This window comes from Mauremys mutica, chromosome 3 (genome assembly GCF_020497125.1).
Source record: "Mauremys mutica isolate MM-2020 ecotype Southern chromosome 3, ASM2049712v1, whole genome shotgun sequence".
NCBI classification, from domain to species: Eukaryota; Metazoa; Chordata; order Testudines; family Geoemydidae; genus Mauremys; species Mauremys mutica.
This window is the reverse complement of record NC_059074.1, coordinates 116711672-116729970: the sequence shown is the minus strand read 5'-3', so window position 1 is coordinate 116729970 and position 18299 is coordinate 116711672. Positions and strand designations below refer to the sequence as shown.

Genomic DNA, 18299 nt, shown 5'->3' with positions numbered 1-18299 from the left:
ACCCCTTAGGTTAAGTATGTCTACACTGCAATAAAACAGTTTCCCACACCTCTAAACGGGGATAGTAATGCTTACCTACCTACCTTTGAAAAAGGATTTTGAGATCTAAGCCCCAATCCTGCAATTGGATCTGTGCAGACAAAATCTTACCCCTATGTAGAACCTCACTGATTTTGTTGGGACTCCACCTGCAGGGATCTGATTTCCAGCATCAGGGATTTGCAGATTAGGACTAGATCAGAGGTTCTCAAACGGGGGGTTGGGACCCCTCAGGGGGTCAGGAGGTTATTACGTGGGGGGTTGTGAGCTGTCAGCCTCCACCCCAAACCCTGCTTTGCCCCCCCCATTTATAATGGTGTTAAATATATTAAAAACTGGTTTTAATTTATAAGGGGGGGTCACACACAGAGGCTTGCTATGTGAAAGGGGTCACCAGTACAAAAGTTTGAGAACCACTGGACTAGATTCAGTCTCAGCCCTGAGTATAGGGCAGCCATAACTGTATCACCTCTGGAACAGCACTGTGAAGGATCCGGATTCAGACACACCTCCCCTGCTCCTCCCTTGCTGTGGCTGGGGGTATATGACATTATTTCACCCCTTTTCAGGGTGCACTTGACCCGTTTGTTGGCTGTGTGGAGGAGGGAATGGAGCCATGGCTCTGCACTCCTGAGACCCTTCCTGCACACGTGTTTGTGGGTGGGAGTGTCAGGCATTTGACGGCCGGGACTCAAGGTTCCAGATCCACTCACGGTAAGGGGACCCCTCAGGACTTGTGAGAATACTGTGCATCACAGCAGCCTGAGTTACAGCAGGCATTCAAAAACTCTTTGGGCACACAGTCTGCCATGGTGTGTCACTCCCACATGACTCCCTCCCACACCCAGAGCTCCAGTCCAGAAGCCATAATGCAGCTGCATGGCTAAAAGGGAGTCCTTATTCCCTCATACTCCCCTACATAGTCACCTTAGGGTTAGGGTCAGTCTAGCCCTAAACGTGCTATATATACTAATTATAATTAAGCAATTATTATAATTCCTTTGAGAGAATACAGTTAAAATTAAACCTTACTGGACTGAGATTAAAGATAACTTTTACATTCATTATATAAACAAGGAGGGCACATTTTCAAAAAATTGTAAATTCTAAATGGTGTAAATTTGCAACTTTGATTATTTGCATGTTCAAAATCCCCATATTTCCACGCACAATGGCAGAGCATACAAATTGGGTAATTAGTTCTCTATGGTTACCTGATCTGTTTCCACACTTACACATGCAAATGCTTGCAAGACCAAATTTTCAAATATAGACGCTAGGTTGACACCCCTGGGAAACGTGGCTTTCAAATACTCATCCGTCATTGTGGAAAAACTTTTATGAATGAGGACTGGAGGGAGACAGCAAACTATTGATCGGCATGTTTGTCTGAATGAAATCGGTGCGATGCATTTTGAGTGAAATTCATATAATTGGACAGCCCTTGTTTTGGCCATCAGCAGAGGATTGAACTCCATCCTCCATGGATATACCAGATGTAAGCAAAGAAAGAGCACTAACGTGTTTACTGACACCACAATCATGTCAGACAACATATTGGGATTAAAGATGTCCAGTAAAATATGCAGCATCTGAAGTCATGCCGAGGGGCAATGCTATTTTTCAAGTAGGCATTGATGGACATGAAGAAAGCTGGTAAGACTGATTTTCCCCTTCTCCTATTGCAGCAAGTATTTTAAACAGAGCCATGATTAAACAAATAGCAGTTCATCTAATAATGCCAGCTAATTACATCATGACAGTCACTTATCAGTGAATTTTGTTTTAAGGGGAGAAGAGAGTGAGATGATGCAGTTGTAGAAAACGCAGTTTAATACACAGTTCCTGTCTGGGTTTAAACTGAAGAAACACAGGTAAGCAACTCAGAAATGGACCCATGTAAGAAACAGGAGACAAGTTATGAACTCTCTGCCTCTACCCCAAATGAGGTCCTAAAGACCTCCTTCAGCAACCTGAGGGTAAGTGGGTACAGTACATACAGAGTCAACACAATCCCATCTTTTCTAAGAATGCTAAATCAGCCATTTTAAAAAACTGTCAGATATACAAGTGAGGAATAATTAAGAACCACACGGGAATGTACCAGCTAGTCTGCTGACAAAGGACTTGATTTGTATGCCTTAAAAGGAGGGGGGGGGGGGAGATATCTAAGTGGGATTGGGCCCAAAGTTGATGACATCTGCTGCTCTGCAGATGAATGCTCTAAAGCCAACAGAGAGAATCATTTGCTTTTCTTCTTACAATCTGGGGAGCTCAGCACCTGTTTAGACAATGCAGAATCATTGTTACATTAACCATTGTTAAACTGCTAAATGGGCACTGCAAGCCCCATCTGTTTATTCAGTCTTTTGCCTGAGGTGGGTTGGTTAGGAGGGAGTTGCTTTTTTGTTGTTTAAATTTAAATGACATAGGTACTATGGGGAATCTGTAAACTTCTGGCTTTTGTACCAATATGTGGATTTTAACTAATTGCATCGCAGTCTTTCCAAAGTGCTTGGAGACTGACTGACAGGCACATGGTTCATAAACTGAATAGCAAATAAATGAACCACAACCTAACTGAAAAACTGAGCAAAATGATGGTTCTCTGATAAGTGAAAAATAATTAATATTGATAGGGTTTCACTGTGCTTGTTTGTGTATGTGCGTGTATATATATATATATTTTTCCTCCTCTCACTCAAAAGTCTTAACTTTATGTTGTTTCTATTTTTCAAAACTATATTTCTAAACTGCTTTATCCTGCTATAAGCCTCAACAGACTCTGCAGCAGGGTGCATGCATATGGATCTGTTCACTTGCATGCTGTTGCAGTAGTGTCTGAAAGCCCGAGTCATGGACTACAACCCTATGTGCTAGGTGCTATACAAACACAGAACAAAGAGACAGTCCCTGTCCCAAACAGCTCACAGTATAACTATCTGACAAGAGACAACAGGTGGATACAGTAAGGTAGATGGGGAGGGCAGGGGGAGCACAAGGAAACAACGAGACATTATGGGAGAGCATGATAGACAGTGGGCCCAGCATGTCAGCTGCCTAACCATTGTGACGACAAAGTGGGTAAGGTAATATCTTTTACTGGACCAACTTCTTGAGATTGACAAGCTTTTGAGACACACAGAGCTCTTCTTCTGGGTCTGGGAAACTTAGGCCTGTTCTACACTACAGAGTTAGGTCGATGCAAGGCACCTTACGTCAACCTAACTACGTAAGTGTCTACACTAAAATTTTGCTCCCACTGATGTAATTCATCCACTACACCAACTTAACTCCACCTCCATGAGAGATGTAGAGTCAATGATGAGGTAGTTAAGTCAATGCTGTCTCAGTGTAGACACAGTGTTGCCTACGTAGACAGTTCAATTGGTGCAAGCGCTCCTGATGAGCACGTGCACTGTTGACACAAGGAGCAAAGTATAGACACGTCACATGCATCCAACAAAGTGGGTATTCACCCACAAAAGCTCATGCTCCAATACGTCTGTTATTCTATAAGGTGCCACAGGACTCTTTGCTGCTTTTACAAATGATGTAATTACTGCAGTGGCTGTATGCTGACATAAATTATGTCGACTTGATTTTGTGGTGTAGACATGCCCTACCCAGAGTGTCACAAGGTGGAACAGATTGTTCAGCATAAGTAGTTAACATATATTTCAAGGGACCATTCAAGGTGAAGTGGCCTGTTAACACCCCTCCTATCATAGGGAGGAAAGAAAGGGGGTGAGTGGGTGGGAAAGCAGCTGGGGGAGAGGGGTTGTAGATTTTTGTAATAGGCCATAAATCCAGTGTCTCTATTCAATCCATTATTTTTAGTGTCTAGCAAAGTTATAAATTTAAGCTCCCAGGCTTATTTTTTGAAAGTGTTTTGCAGGTTACCTTTGAGGATCGGTCTGATAGGTCAGATACAGAGTGATTGATTTGTATAACTTTGCCAAACACTAAAAATCATGGACTGAAAAGAAACACTGGATTTATGGCCTATTACAACATCTATAACCCATTACAATCCCCTCATCTGCTTTCCCACCCCCCTTCTTTCCTCCTTATGACAGATGTGTTAACGGGCCACTTCACCTTGAATGGTCCCTTGAAATATCTGTTAACTACGTATGCTAAGCAATCTGTTCCACCTTGCAAATAGCTGTGACACTCAGAGTTAGGGGAAGTCTACACTACAGCTGTGCTACTCTAGCGCTATAATGAAGATGCTCTAAACCAGGGGTCGGCAATCTTTCAGAAGTGGTGTGCCAAGTCTTCATTTATTCACCTCTAATTTAAGGTTTCATGTGCCTGTAATACATTTTAACGTTTTTAGAAGGTCTCTTTCTATAGGTCTATAATATATAACTAAACTATTGTATGTAAAGTAAATAAGGTTTTTTAAATGTTTAAGAAGCTTCATTTAAAATTAAATTAAAATGCAGAGCCCCCCAGACCGGTGGCCAGGACCCGGGCAGTGTGAGTGCCACTGAAAATCAGCTCACGTGCCGCCTTTGGCACGTGTGCCATAGGTTGCCTACCCCTGCTCTAAACCAAGGCATAGTTAATCCACTTCCCCGAGAGGGGGTAGCTATGTTGGTGGGAGAAGCTCTCTCACCAACATAGCGCTGTCTACATAGAGGGGTATAACTATATTGCTTTGGGGTGTGGATTTTTCACACCCCTGAGTGATGTAGTTATACTGATATTGGTCTGTAGTGTAGACCAGACCTATGTTTCCCAGACCTGAAGAAGAGCTCAGTGTAGGCTCAAAAGCTTGTCTCTCTCACCAATCAAAAATATTACCACACTCACCTTGTCTCTCTAATATCCTGGGACCAACCCGGCTATACCACCACTGCATATACCCATTGAGCAGTTTAATAGTGTTGAACAAGAAGTTTCATGCACACATGCTCACTCATCACATTAGAGTTCACCATTCTGCTTGAGTGGGAAGAGGAACAGTGAGAGCGTCATGCACTTGACAAATGGGCCTCAGGTACGGAGAGCAAGAAGCTGTTGCTGAGCAAGGTACCCTGGGGATGAACATAGTATAAACACCCAGATAGTTTCCCCTATGTTACTCTGATGTTGGTTAATGGAAAAGTGATTCTGAGATGAGGGACATACTTGGTAATGTGGAACAGTTGAAGAAAGTGGGCTGTGCGCTAGTTCATACAGACCTCAGAACTTCTAAGTATATTCTGTCAGTCGCTGGGGATTTGCTCTGACCACATGGAGTGGCCTTGGACAAATTATAAACATTTCCTCAGAAGACAGTGAGCCTGAAAAACATTTAAAAACTTAACATAGCTTCCAAAATGAGGGTAATAATGAGAGAAACAATTTACCGAGATGGATCTCCAAAACCAGGAACACCCAGAACTGAAGGGTTTAGAGTAGGAATATCAACTAGCATGCTAGGGTGCTAACATGGGAAGGGAGCGGTCCTGGGGAGCCTGCAATTGCTGCTGCTATCTTGGAGAGCAGTTCCACCTCAGGCAATCAAAGATTCCTTCTCCCTTCCCTGCTCTCAGCCCAGCATCTATCAGCATTTTAGGGGGAGGCAATGTCTTTTGTTCTGTGTTTGTACAGCTCCTAGCATAATGGGGTCTTGGTCTTGGCACCTACGATAATACAGCTTCTATTACTACTAAGCATGCAGCAGCCTGCCTTGTCTGATGCCCTCTTCTTCCTTGTTTTGGCGTTACCATCTCCAGGCATTTGAAAATCGTATGTCAGGTCCCCCCAAATCATGAGACTATCTTAAAAAATCATGAGTTTAAAAAAAAACAGGGTTCTTTTAATTTGGCTTCTAGGTTTTGAGCCTTTTAGAGTTCATGTTTTCAAGCTTTTCTCTGCAACTATGAGGGCTAAAAATGTACCTTGTTTTTATGAAATCTGAGATTTCATGTAATCACAACTCCAAGAGCCAGGGCTTTAAGAAAAACACCATAAGAGTTGTGATAAAATCTTATGAGTTGGCAACACTGGGGAGTGTTTCTTGCTCCACTCCTGGTCTTTGTGGTGCTCCTCAATGTAGTCAGTGGCTCCCACTCAGTAGTAGGACTCTGGCCACCTGAAACTAGAATTAAAGTGAGAATGGAGAGGGAAAGCCTTTCTCTAAGGCCTGGTCTACACTGGGAGGAGGAATCTAAGTTATGCAACTTAAGCTACGTGAATAATGTAGCTGAAGTCGATGTACTTAGATCTACTTACTACTACTTACTACTACTTAGGTGTCTTCACTGCGGTAAGTCGACTCCGCCTGCGCCTCTCATCCTGGTGGAATACTGGAGTCGACGGGAGAACGCTCGGCAGTTGATTTATCACGTGTAGACTAGACGCAATAAATCGACCCCCGTTGGATTGATTGCTGCCTGTCGATTCAGCGGGTAATGTAGATAAGCTCTAACACATAGACAATATCCTAGCATAGTCTCAGGCTTGGTCTACACTAGAGAGTTGAGTCGACATAAGGCAGTTTATGTTGACCTATGTCAATATACTGTAGTGTCTACACTACAGCCTTGTTCCCACTGATGTAAATGCCCCTACTACACCGACATAATTACTCCACTTCCATGAGAAACGTAGGGCTTATGTCGGTGTAGTTAGGGTGGTGCAGTGTCTGTGTAGCCCTTACATTGGCTGTTGGCTGTCTTGTCAATTTCATGGCTCTGCTGGATCTGTGAAATTGACAAGAAAGCCGGCTTCCGACTCCCCAGCCGGGTTGCTGCCGGGTCTCTACTTCAAGCTGGGCTGCCATCTGGGCTTTCAATGTGGGCTGCCGCCCAGGCTCCCCACTGGGAGCCCTACTGCCCCCCAAGGTCCTGGCTCCTTGCTGGGAATATGGCAGCCGTACGGACTTCAGGTGCGGATCTCCCTGCTGGAGGCGAGACACCCTGGGCAGCTTCCCCCATTCCCAGCTGGGAGCAGGGATGCAAGAAGCCTGGGGTGCAGCTGGGCTCCGTGAGGAGAGCTGTGTGGAGCTTAGAGCCCTGGCCCTCACAGAGAGATCCCCACACTGCCCCTCTTCAGTCAGTAGAAGTGCTCCTGGTCAGGACGCGCACCACCAACAGAAGGAGGGTAGTGTGGACATCAGCCACCGCAGTAATTACTTTGCATGACTGGGCACAAACAGATTGTGGCTTAGGCACTACTGCAATATAATGTTAAATAATAAATAATAATAATAAATAATACTGCCAGGTGGTTAGGGATGTTCTTCCCCACACACCATCAATGTCCCCAATTTCTGCCATCAACCAAGAAGCAGAGGTAGGGGTCGAGAGACAGAAAACATAAAAATAAATAATTTTTTCCAAAGATGAAAAATAATCTCCCCCCAATTGCTAACCTGTGTGAGTCCCCCAGTTACAGTGTGGGTGGAGTGTATGGCATTCCTTAAAATGTTTACTGCAACTACTGATCTCGCATGGCTTGGAATTAAATTCCTCCATTTCCTTACATTATGCCCCTGAAAAAATCCCTATGGTATAGCAAATCCTTGCTTGATGATATATTTTGGAACAGAGCAACTGAAATTGTTTTCAGAGCGAGTTCCCATTTTAGAGGCCCTGTGCAAGAAATTTCAGTTTAAAACACAACATCCAAATACTTTGTAGATGGAAAAGGAATCAACCATTTACACCTCTAGTCCCATTCTATGTTCTCTGATCCCATTGTATCAGAGGATTGCTATTCCACTTAATGTAAAAGGATTAAATTTTAAAGATTAACTGTTTTGCTGGAATAGTCTCAGTCTAAAACATTTAAAGAAACTACCTGACAGAATAAATTAGATTATAATACTTCTTTGCATCTCTATAATTCCTTCCATATAAGGATTCAAAATGCTTTAAAACATGAATGAATTAAACCACACAATGCCCCAGTAAAGCTGTTTTGATATTATCACTGATGGGAGACCTGAAGCAAAAATGATGAATTAACTCACCCAACATAAGGAACTAAATTAGTCTATGACAGGATCAGAAGCAGAATTTAGATCTCCAGCTTTAACCACTAGACAATACTCCGGCAATTACAGACCGGTAAGTCTAACGTCGGTACCGGGCAAATTAGTTGAAACAATAGTAAAGAATAAAATTGTCAGACACATAGAAAAATATAAACTCTTGAGCAATAGTCAACATGGTTTCTGTAAAGGGAAATTGTGTCTTACTAATCTATTAGAGTTCTTTGAAGGGGTCAACAAACATGTGGACAAGGGGGATTCGGTGGACATAGTGTACTTAGATTTCCAGAAAGCCTTTGACAAGGTCCCTCACCAAAGGCTCTTATGTAAATTAAGCTGTCATGGGATAAAAGGAAAGGTCCTTTCATGGATTGAGAACTGGTTAAAAGACAGGGAACAAAGGGTAGGAATTAATGGTAAATTCTCAGAATGGAGAGGGGTAACTAGTGGTGTTCCCCAAGGGTCAGTCCTAGGACCAAACTTATTCAATTTATTCATAAATGATCTGGAGAAAGGGGTAAACAGTGAGGTGGCAAAGTTTGCAGATGATACTAAACTACTCAAGATAGTTAAGACCAAAGCAGATTGTGAAGAACTTCAAAAAGATCTCACAAAACTAAGTGATTGGGCAACAAAATGGCAAATGAAATTTAATGTGGATAAATGTAACGTAATGCACATTGGAAAGAATAACCCCAACTATACATACAACATGATGGGGGCTAATTTAGCTACAACGAGTCAGGAAAAAGATCTTGGAGTCATCGTGGATAGTTCTCTGAAGATGTCCACGCAGTGTGCAGAGGCGGTCAAAAAAGCAAACATGATGTTAGGAATCATTAAAAAGGGGATAGAGAATAAGACTGAGAATATATTATTGCCCTTATATAAATCCATGGTACGCCCACATCTCGAATACTGTGTACAGATGTGGTCTCCTCACCTCAAAAAAGATATTCTAGCACTAGAAAAGGTTCAGAAAAGAGCAACTAAAATGATTAGGGGTTTAGAGAGGGTCCCATATGAGGAAAGATTAAAGAGGCTAGGACTCTTCAGTTTGGAAAAGAGAAGACTAAGGGGGGACATGATAGAGGTATATAAAATCATGAGTGATGTTGAGAAAGTGGATAAGGAAAAGTTATTTACTTATTCCCATAATACAAGAACTAGGGGTCACCAAATGAAATTAATAGGCAGCAGGTTTAAAACAAATAAAAGGAAGTTCTTCTTCACGCAGCGCACAATCAACTTGTGGAACTCCTTACCTGAGGAGGTTGTGAAGGCTAGGACTATAACAATGTTTAAAAGGGGACTGGATACATTCATGGTGGCTAAGTCCATAAATGGCTATTAGCCAGGATGGGTAAGAATGGTGTCCCCAGCCTCTGTTCGTCAGAGGATGGAGATGGATGGCAGGAGAGAGATCATTTGATCATTGCCTGTTAGGTTCACTCCCTCAGGGGCACCTGGCATTGGCCACTGTCGGTAGACAGATACTGGGCTAGATGGACCTTTGGTCTGACCCGGTACGGCCTTTCTTATGTTCTTATTGACATGGACAATCATTTATTTTTCTTTTAGGAATGGGCCCTAATTTCCTATGCCAAGGATTCTTCATTTCCCAAATTAGTGAGAGGGATCCTAAAAGTTTTTATGCTTTAATACTGGGTGACCTTTTTTTTCATATGAGCGCTCTGCAGCAGACTTTTCCTGCATTGCAGCCCCACCCCATAATCAGCTTCTGGGAGAGTGCAAAAGTGTGCTGCAGCTGCATTTTCTCTCGAGCCTAAAATCATTACCGGTCCATTTGCTCCTTGCTGGAGAAACTGACTTTTTAGATTTGTCCAGGTCTCCAGGTTCTGTGGCAGTACACAACATAGAGCTGGTTGGGGCAGTTTTCTGTTAGAATTATTTTCTAAAGGAAAAATCACTTTCTGACTAATCAAAATTTTCCACAAGAAAATTTCAATTTTGCCAGACAATTTAGATTTTCCATTGTAAAACCATTCTCACCTCTGAGGCCATCCTGCTCTTCAGCAGCCTACCTGGCTGTGGGCAGCCTCTCAGGGGTTTTAGGTCTTTCAGGGTCCTGGCTCCTTGGCAGCCTAAAAACCTTAGCTCCCAAACTGTCTGGCTTCCCAATAGAGCAGGCTCCTGGAACTCTGAGCAGCTTGGGGAACCTCAGAAGTGTTTAGAGAAATACAAAACGAAATGCCCTTTTGATTTTTTTTCTAATTTTTTTTTTAGAATTCCTGTTCCATGGGAAAAATTAATTTTTCATTCCATTTTAGAATGGAAGTTTTTTGAAATTTCAGAATTTTCCATGGAATGTGAATTCCAGTTTCTGACCAGCGCTGCCCTGCCGAAACAGCAGTATTGAACCTTGGTAATATGTTACAGCGGGCCCCTAAGGTAGTATAATTCAGGTAAAAGAAAAATGTCTTTTTGCTAGAAGTAGAATAAGATCTTCCCCCCACTTTGTAATCAATTGCCCTGTTGAATGAATGAGGTGTGAATGAGGAAGGCTGGAAGGCAGGCACCTCCAGACAGCTGCAACCCTTGGAGAGGGGATTGGAGCCAGACCAAGGACAATCAAACTTGTCAAGTGGGCTGACTAGAGAAGAGCAGCCATACTGACTGGCCTCGGAAGGGTTAGGCCTCGGCTACACTTGCAAATTTGCAGCGCTGCAGCAGGGTGGGAAAACACACCCTCTCCAGCGCTGCAAATTGCGGCGCTGCAAAGCGCCAGTGTGGTCAAAGCCCCAGCGCTGGGAGAGCGGCTCCCAGCGCTGTACGTTATTCCCCACAGGGAGGTGGAGTACGGACAGCGCTGGGAGAGCTCTCTCCCAGCGCTGGCGCTTTGACTACACTTAGCCCTTCAAAGCGCTGCCGCAGCCGCGGTGCCGCGGCAGCGCTTTGAAGTGCAAGTGTAGCCAAAGCCTTAGAAGCAAGCACCTTCCTTTGGGAACACCCTCTTTGCAGCATTGGGACAACCCCCAGCCCAGAGAAAAGCAGGAAAAAGGACCAATTTTGATGAGAGACAAGATCAGTAGAACAGGTCAGCCACCGACTCGCCGCTCGCCTCCTCACCTCCACCAATTATAAAGCACCTCCGCCATTTCCCGCCCGCTTGGCTCATCATCCCCCCACCCTCCCCGGCTTGCCTACTCACCCCCCACCGCCTGCTCGCCTCCTGAGCCCCACTCCCCTGGCTCATCTGCCTCCCTGCCACTGACCACCCGGCTTGTCATCCCCCCACCCCTCCCCCGGCTCGCCTACTCACCCCCTGCCGCCCACTCATCTCCTCAGCAGCCCCCCACCCCGCTGCTTGCCTAATCACCCCCCACGGGCTGCACAGTGAGCCCACGTGGGCCACATGTGGCCCGCATGTTGTGCAGGCCTGGTCTACACAACCAATTTATGCTAGCATAACTATGTCACTCGGGGGTTTGGAACAACCACACCCCTGAGTGACGTAGTTATAATGACTTAACCCCCAGCATAGACAGCACGATGTTGAAGGGAGGGCTTCTCCTATCAACATAGCTAGCACATCTCGCGGAGGTGGAGTATCTATGCCAATGGGAGAAGCTCTCCTGTTGGTGTAGGTAGCGTCTTCACTAAGCACTGCAGTGCCACTGCTCTAGGTGTAGATAACCCCAGAGTGTTGAATATGGGCACATAACTTTTGTTAGTAGACCTAGGGGGAAGATGGGGGTTGGGAGAAGGAGGCTGATGGTTTGAAATCTGTGAAAAAAATCGTAGAATTATTTTTCCGCCTGTTTGTTGTTGTTGAAACTGTGACTGATTGAAAAGGTTCCAAACAGCTCTACTCTGTTCAAGTTGAGCATGTGCATAAGTGTTTGCAGGATCAAGGCCATACATCTTATTTTACTAAAGAGTCTCTTCTCTCCTGGAAGCACATCTGAGCCCATTAGTGAGCGAGATGTGCATTCTAGGGCCCTGCTTTGGCAAAGACTTAACATGCTTCACTTTGGGCAATCCCACTTTGATAGTGCTACTTCCAATGCATAAAGTTAGGCACGTGGGTTAGGTCTTTGCCTGTTTGAGGCCTAAGTGGCACTTAAATTTTCCCAGATTATTTTCTGGAGCTGGGGACTTCTGCCCCGCAGAGTGTGCTGGGGCTCCTGTGGATTTGAAAATATTTACTGGAGCTCCGCTCCTGATGAGTCTGGCTGAATTTAAGCCCTGGGTCTCAGGTTGGATATTTGAGTTCCATGGGGGGGTCCGCCCCCAACTCCTTGCAGGATCCAGGTCAGTGCTTAATTTGTAATGGAAAAGGTGCCGGGGCTCAAGCAATTGTTTTATTTTTATAACTGAGGTAACAAGCCCTGAGGTTGCTGGGACCAAACCTACAGGTGCCAGGGCTCAGCCGTGCAGCCCTGCCTAGGGTGACCAGATGTCCCGATTTTATAGGGATAGTCCCGATTTTTGGGTCTTTATCTTATATAGGCTCCTATTACCCCCACCCCATCCCGATTTTTCACATTTGCTGTCTGCTCACCCTAGCCCTGCCAAACGTTAAGGGCCCTCTAAGGGAAAATGAGACTCACGAAAAATAAAGAAAAACTGGAAGGGAAACTGGTTAAAGAAAAAAAATGTCCCTGCTGGCATAGGTGCTGGAACTAGGGGGCTGCTGCTGCACCCCCTGGCTTGAAGTGGTTTCCATTATATAGTTCGCCGGCTCTCAGCACCCCCCATTCATAGGGAATGAAGCCAGTCCTGGGGACGGGTCCCTGCGCCCGCTCCCCTCGGGAGCCTGTAACCCCAGCGCTGGAAACCCAGCCGTGCAGAGCCCAAAGCGCTTGTGGAGGGCGCGTGGGCGCCGGCCCGGCCCGGCCCTGCTCAGGAGTTTCACTTCAGCCCCCGCTCGGGCTGCAAACAGCTGCACACGCAACCTGAGCAGCGGAGCCACCGGCCGCTCCCCGCCCGCCTCCGCTGGGCGCAGCCTGCGGAGCCGGGGGAGGGCAGGGGGCGGGGCCGGCTGGGGCCGCCGCCGCTGGGCCGAGCCGGGGGAAGCACGTGGAGGAGGAGCCGGCGGGAGGCAGGCGGAGCTGCTGGAGGGGGCAGCCCGCCCAGCCGGGGAGCGGGGATGGGCGCTTGAAAGGGGAATCTGTGGCCGGAGGAGGGAGAGCGGGACAAGTGGCTGGCGCAGGCTTCCCGGCAGGGACCTTTGTGGCGCGGCTCAGCCCGGCGGGAGAGCGCCCAGCATGGAGCCCGTTACCAAGTGGAGCCCAAAGCAAGTCGTGGACTGGACCAAAGGTAAGAGAGACACTCAGCCGGGCTCGCCCCGCTCAGGGGAGCCCCCGGGGCTCGCCGCCAGGGGCCCCACGCGCGCACCGCGCTTGGCACAAACTTTCTGCGTAAGGGAGCAGCTGCCTGGCGGGGACTTGCCGTGTCCAGCCACCCCCCTGGTTTGTGGGGCGCTGCCGAACAAGTTCTCCCTCTTCCTCTTCAACGCGCTGTGTGAAGCTCGGCCGCCTGCTAGCTCCCCGGCTCTGCTCCTACCCCTTCCGGGGACTTGCTGCAAGCAAACACGCCGCCCTCCGGACATGTTGTTGGGGGAGCCTCGGCTCTGGAGTTAATGTTAGTAGTTCTCGCCGCCTCCTGCTTTTGTACACACAAGTGCTCGTGTTGCACAGCTCTGGTCTCCTGCTGGTCTCTGTGCAACGCTCCAGTTGCTGGTGGTTGGCCGTCAGGGGCGTACCGTGACTCTCCGGTGATCCTTTTGAAGAATCCTGAAATGCTCATTAAGTAACACCCTCTAGAATCGTAGGGCTCCTGAATGCCTGGCTAAACAGTAGTAGTTCTGCTTTGAGCCACTCAACCCCCCAAGGGAGGAGAGGAGCTGATAAAATGACCCAACTTTGCAACTTGAAGGATATGTTTGATGTTGACTCCAAGTCAGTCTCATGGGCAGGAAAAATTATTTTCCATGAGTATGTGTAAGCTTGGCACGACTTGTTTAGGATTTCCAGAATCCTGCTGGAAACCTGGCAGTTTGCTGGGAGATTTCCAATCCACTTACATGACTTTGGTCTCCTAGCGCCATAGTTCAGAAACCAGTGAAGTTATAGTATTATTTTTGGGGAGGAGTACATTTTGACCTGGATTTGCTTTGGGTTGAGATTGAGGGCTGCATGGTACTTTGTGTGTGTGTTTCTTCTTTAATTGGATTCTGTCCAATGCTCAGTCCCTTTGACCCTTTCACTTGTGGTCATATTCTTTTGTTCAAAGAATGTTACAAGTATTATGTGACTCATTCTGCAAAGTTCTAAACTAAGCCAATTACTTAAAAAAAAAAAGGCATGGAGTTCATATAATTTTAATGGCAAACTGCAACCAGCTCTAGTAAGCAAGAATTATTAATCCCATTTTACAGATGGAGAAACTAAGGCCTGGTCTACACTGGGGGGGGGGTCGAACTAAGGTACGCAAGTTCAGCTACGCGAATAGCGTAGCTGAACTCGAACTACCTTAGTTCGAACTACTTACCCATCCAGACGCCACGGGATCGAAGTCCGCGGCTCCCCCGTCGACTCCGCCACCGCCGTTCGTGGTGGTGGAGTTCCGGAGTCGACAGGAGCGCGTTCGGAGTTTGATATATCGCGTCTAGATGAGACGCGATATATCGAACTCCGAGAAGTCGAACGCTACCCGCCGACCCGGGCGGGTAGTATAGACGTAGCCTAAAGGAGTTAGTGTTAGATCTGTGTTTGGAATGCTGAGCTCTAGGTTCTGTGACCATACCACCCATCTCTCTCATTTATCCACCAAAACTCCCCACCCCATTTTGAGGCTTCATCAACATGTTGACATAGCTGTTGGACGCTTCAGTGTAGCTGTTGTATCTGAAAAGAGTGCAGAGCATCTTCAAAGCTGAACGAATGGGTGAGTTTTTTTTTTCTGGAGGATGGGGAGGCAGGCACCTGAAGAAGTCACACTGCAACCAGACAGCCCTATGTTTGCAGCTGCAGGATGCCATAACTTTGTGATCACTCTGGATTTTTTGTGTGATCGTCTCTAACCCGTTGGTAACACTGTTTTGGAAAGGCAGCTTTAAAGTGTTTAATGTAGAGGTGGGCAAACTATGGCCCACGGGCAACATCCGACCTGTGGGACTCTCCTGCCTGGCCCCTGAGCTCCTGGCCTGGGAGGCTAGCCCCGCCCCATCCTTGCTATTCCCCCTCTCATGCAGACTCAGCTCACTGCGCTGCTGGCGCAGTGCTCTGGGCAGCGGGGCTGTGAGCTCTTGCTGGGCGGCACAGCTGCAGCGCCACGGCCTAATCTGGTGCTCTGTGCTGCATGGTGGCATGGCTGGCTCCAGCCAGGTAGTGCGGCTGTCTGTCCTGTGCTCTGGGCAGCCTGGCTGTAGTGTCGCCAGCCACTGGTGCTCCAGGCAGTGTGGTAAGGGGGCAGGGAGCGGGAGGGTTGGATAGAGGGCAGGATAGTTTGGAGTGGTGGTCAGAGGGTGGGGAACAGGGGGGTTGAATGGGGGCAGGAGGTTCCAGGGCGGCAGTCAGGAAGGAGAGGGGGAGTTGGATGGGGCAGTGGGGGGCAGTCAGGGCAGGTGCTCTGGGGGCAGTCAGGCACAAGGGGTGGTTGGATAGGGCAGGGGTCGGGGGGGTCAGAGGGTGAGAAGGGGGGGCTGGATAGGGGGCAGGAGCAGGTCATGCCTGGTTGTTGGGGGAGGCACAGCCCACAGAAACCTGATGTGGCCCTTAGGCCAAAATGTTTGCCTGCCCCTGTGTTAATGTCTTGTTTTGTTTTTTCATAATCAAATCCTGGCAGCTCTAGTTTGACTTACTTTATGGTCCATTTCTTAAAGACAGAAATCTTGTCACATCATAGAGTATTTTATGAGCTGCTGTTTGTATGTTGCAATATTGCTACACAGAGAGGAAAATGATTAAGAATTGGGTGAGAGCTTCATTTCCTGCAACCTATCATTTACATCTTTTTTTGAGAGTTTATACATTATATTGCAGGGTTCACTTGTTAGATGGAATTGGATATAGTAAGATGGATCAAAATGTTCTGTTGGCTTCAAGCTGACTTGAAGCTATGATTACTTGTGGAGAGAGAGTTTCCCATTAACCAGAAGCCCTCACTTAAGTATCTTAATGCTGATTGAGCTGCATAGCTGTGGTCAGTGCTTGGCAACTTTGTCTGAAGACTAGATAGATTTGGAAGCCAAGCTAGTGTTTTGATGTAGGATGACATGGGTAATTTCAGCATTTGTGAGTCTGAACTCATGTAAGAATGCTACAGCACCTATGATGATAGGGCATGCAAGCAGCCTCTATGAAAGAGAATGCTGTAGAAATGTGATGTAATGCATAACTTCACAACATAAATAACTTCCATAGAAAGATCTGTTTCTTTCAGTGGTGTTGATTTAAAAGGAGTTCATTGTTTTAATGAAATATGTCTTGCTTTGTCACGTGGAATATTTACCTACTACATTCTTTCCTCTTCACTAGTCTGTCTCTTGCATTTTATCTTGGCATTGAAAGTTTATTGCCTTACTTGATAAAGGGATAAATCTGCTAATCATTTGAAAAGGTTTTATTGTGTGCCTTAAGTAAACTTGGTTTGTTTTCTTGCATAATTTATTTTAGCTTGTCTATTCCTTTTAACAGGTCACTCTTTACTTGGGCTCTCACTTAATTAGTATTACACAGAATAATCAAGGTCTGGTTGCAGCTTAATCATCTGATTGACACTAAGACACGTGTGCTTTGAAACGAAGAGGCTCATAGGAGTGAATAAATTAAAGACCCTGTCATTGATTTTCAATTTCACAGTGTGAATTTGACCTCTTAGCTTCACATCAGAAAGCTCCTTCTGATATCACTCCATGCATGACAATTTTGTAATAAGGAAATAGGCAGGGAAAAAGTTTCTTTATGGGTATGCGTTAACTTCTGTCGTATCTGAATGTCAGAATTGGCACCTAAAAGCCTGTAAATAACTGGGTAATAGCCATGTTGGCACAATGTTTCATGTTTAATTTTTAATCCAGAATAAGTCTGTTTTTCAGCCCAGCACTGTCAGATTTTATTTCTGACCAAAGAGCAATATTTAAAGTTTTATCCTGTGATTACTATCGCTCACAAAGCTGAATTTTCTAGGACTGTTTTCTAATTACAGCATGTATGCACAACAAAAAAAAAACAACCCTCCAAGTCTATAACTAGGGGCTTGGCTACACTTGAGAGTTACAGCGCTGGTGGTGGCTTTACAGCGCTGTAACTTACTCCCCGTCCATACTGGCAAGGCACATACAGCGCTGTATCTCCCTGGCTACAGCGCTGGCTGTACTCCACCTCGGCCTGGGGAAGTGCTGGGGTGCCAGTGTAAACAGTGATTAATTGTAACTGACCTCCGGAACCTTCCCATAATGCTTTTTAAGTAAAGATAACACTCTTTGTTTTGTTGTGATGTCTCTCTTTGTTTTGTTGTGAACTCGGGGCTCCCCGGAGCGGCTTATCTAAAAAACAAACACAGCTACTGTTTGCTCGAGCAGAGGCGGGCAGGGGGATGAATGTCCACAGCTAGTGTTTGCTTGAGGAGAGAAGCAGCCCGGCAGGTGGGGGTCCATTTTGGAGCAGCTGCTTATCTGGTCTGAAGGCTATTTGCATTTAGTGAATGAGAGAGGAGTGGGGGAAGGGGTAGAAACTTTTAAAATGATTGAAGGTTGGTGCTGTGTATCTTCAAGTCCTTAGCTCCCTGCCTTGCAAGTTCTGACACTGTGTCACACTCCACCCCACCCCCGTCCTTTGAAAAGCATGTTGCAGCCACTTGAACGCTGGGATAGCTGCCCATAATGCACCACTCCCAACACCGCTGCAAATGTGGCCACACTGCAGCGCTGGTAGCTGTCAGTGTGGCCACACTGCAGCACTTTCCCTACACAGCTATACGAAGACAGCTTTAACTCCCAGCGCTGTACAGCTGCAAGTGTAGCCAAACTCTAGGTTTGGAAGGATTAGATTTTTATCAGTAAATGTCGGTAAACATCAACTTCACTGTACACTCAAACTGATGAAAAATATTTCTATCAATCAAAATGTATAGATAGGCAAAGTAAGAAAAATGCTACTTGAGAACTTAACATTTGATTTAAGGATACTTTATATACTTTGACATATGATGATGACAGTTTGTGTGTTAATGGTTATAAAGGTTAAACATTTTGAATCACAGTGTCTGCTCTCATTAAATAATTGTCTGACTTGCCAAAACT

At 46.1% G+C, this 18299-nt stretch overlaps 1 protein-coding gene across 2 annotated transcripts in view; it reads left to right on the top strand.

Annotated features, from left to right (window-relative positions):
- Positions 1–18299, top strand: part of CNKSR3 (CNKSR family member 3) — a 201249-nt gene that overhangs the window by 82858 nt on the left and 100092 nt on the right. The window contains exon 1 of one of the 2 annotated variants that reach the window (XM_045009408.1): positions 13121–13312. The exons of the other annotated variant lie outside the window; for it this stretch is intronic. Within the exon in view, the coding sequence (XP_044865343.1) occupies positions 13261–13312 (52 nt within the window). The 5' untranslated portion in view covers positions 13121–13260. Of the gene's footprint in view, positions 1–13120; positions 13313–18299 lie in introns of those variants that run through there. 2 annotated transcript variants of the gene reach the window in all.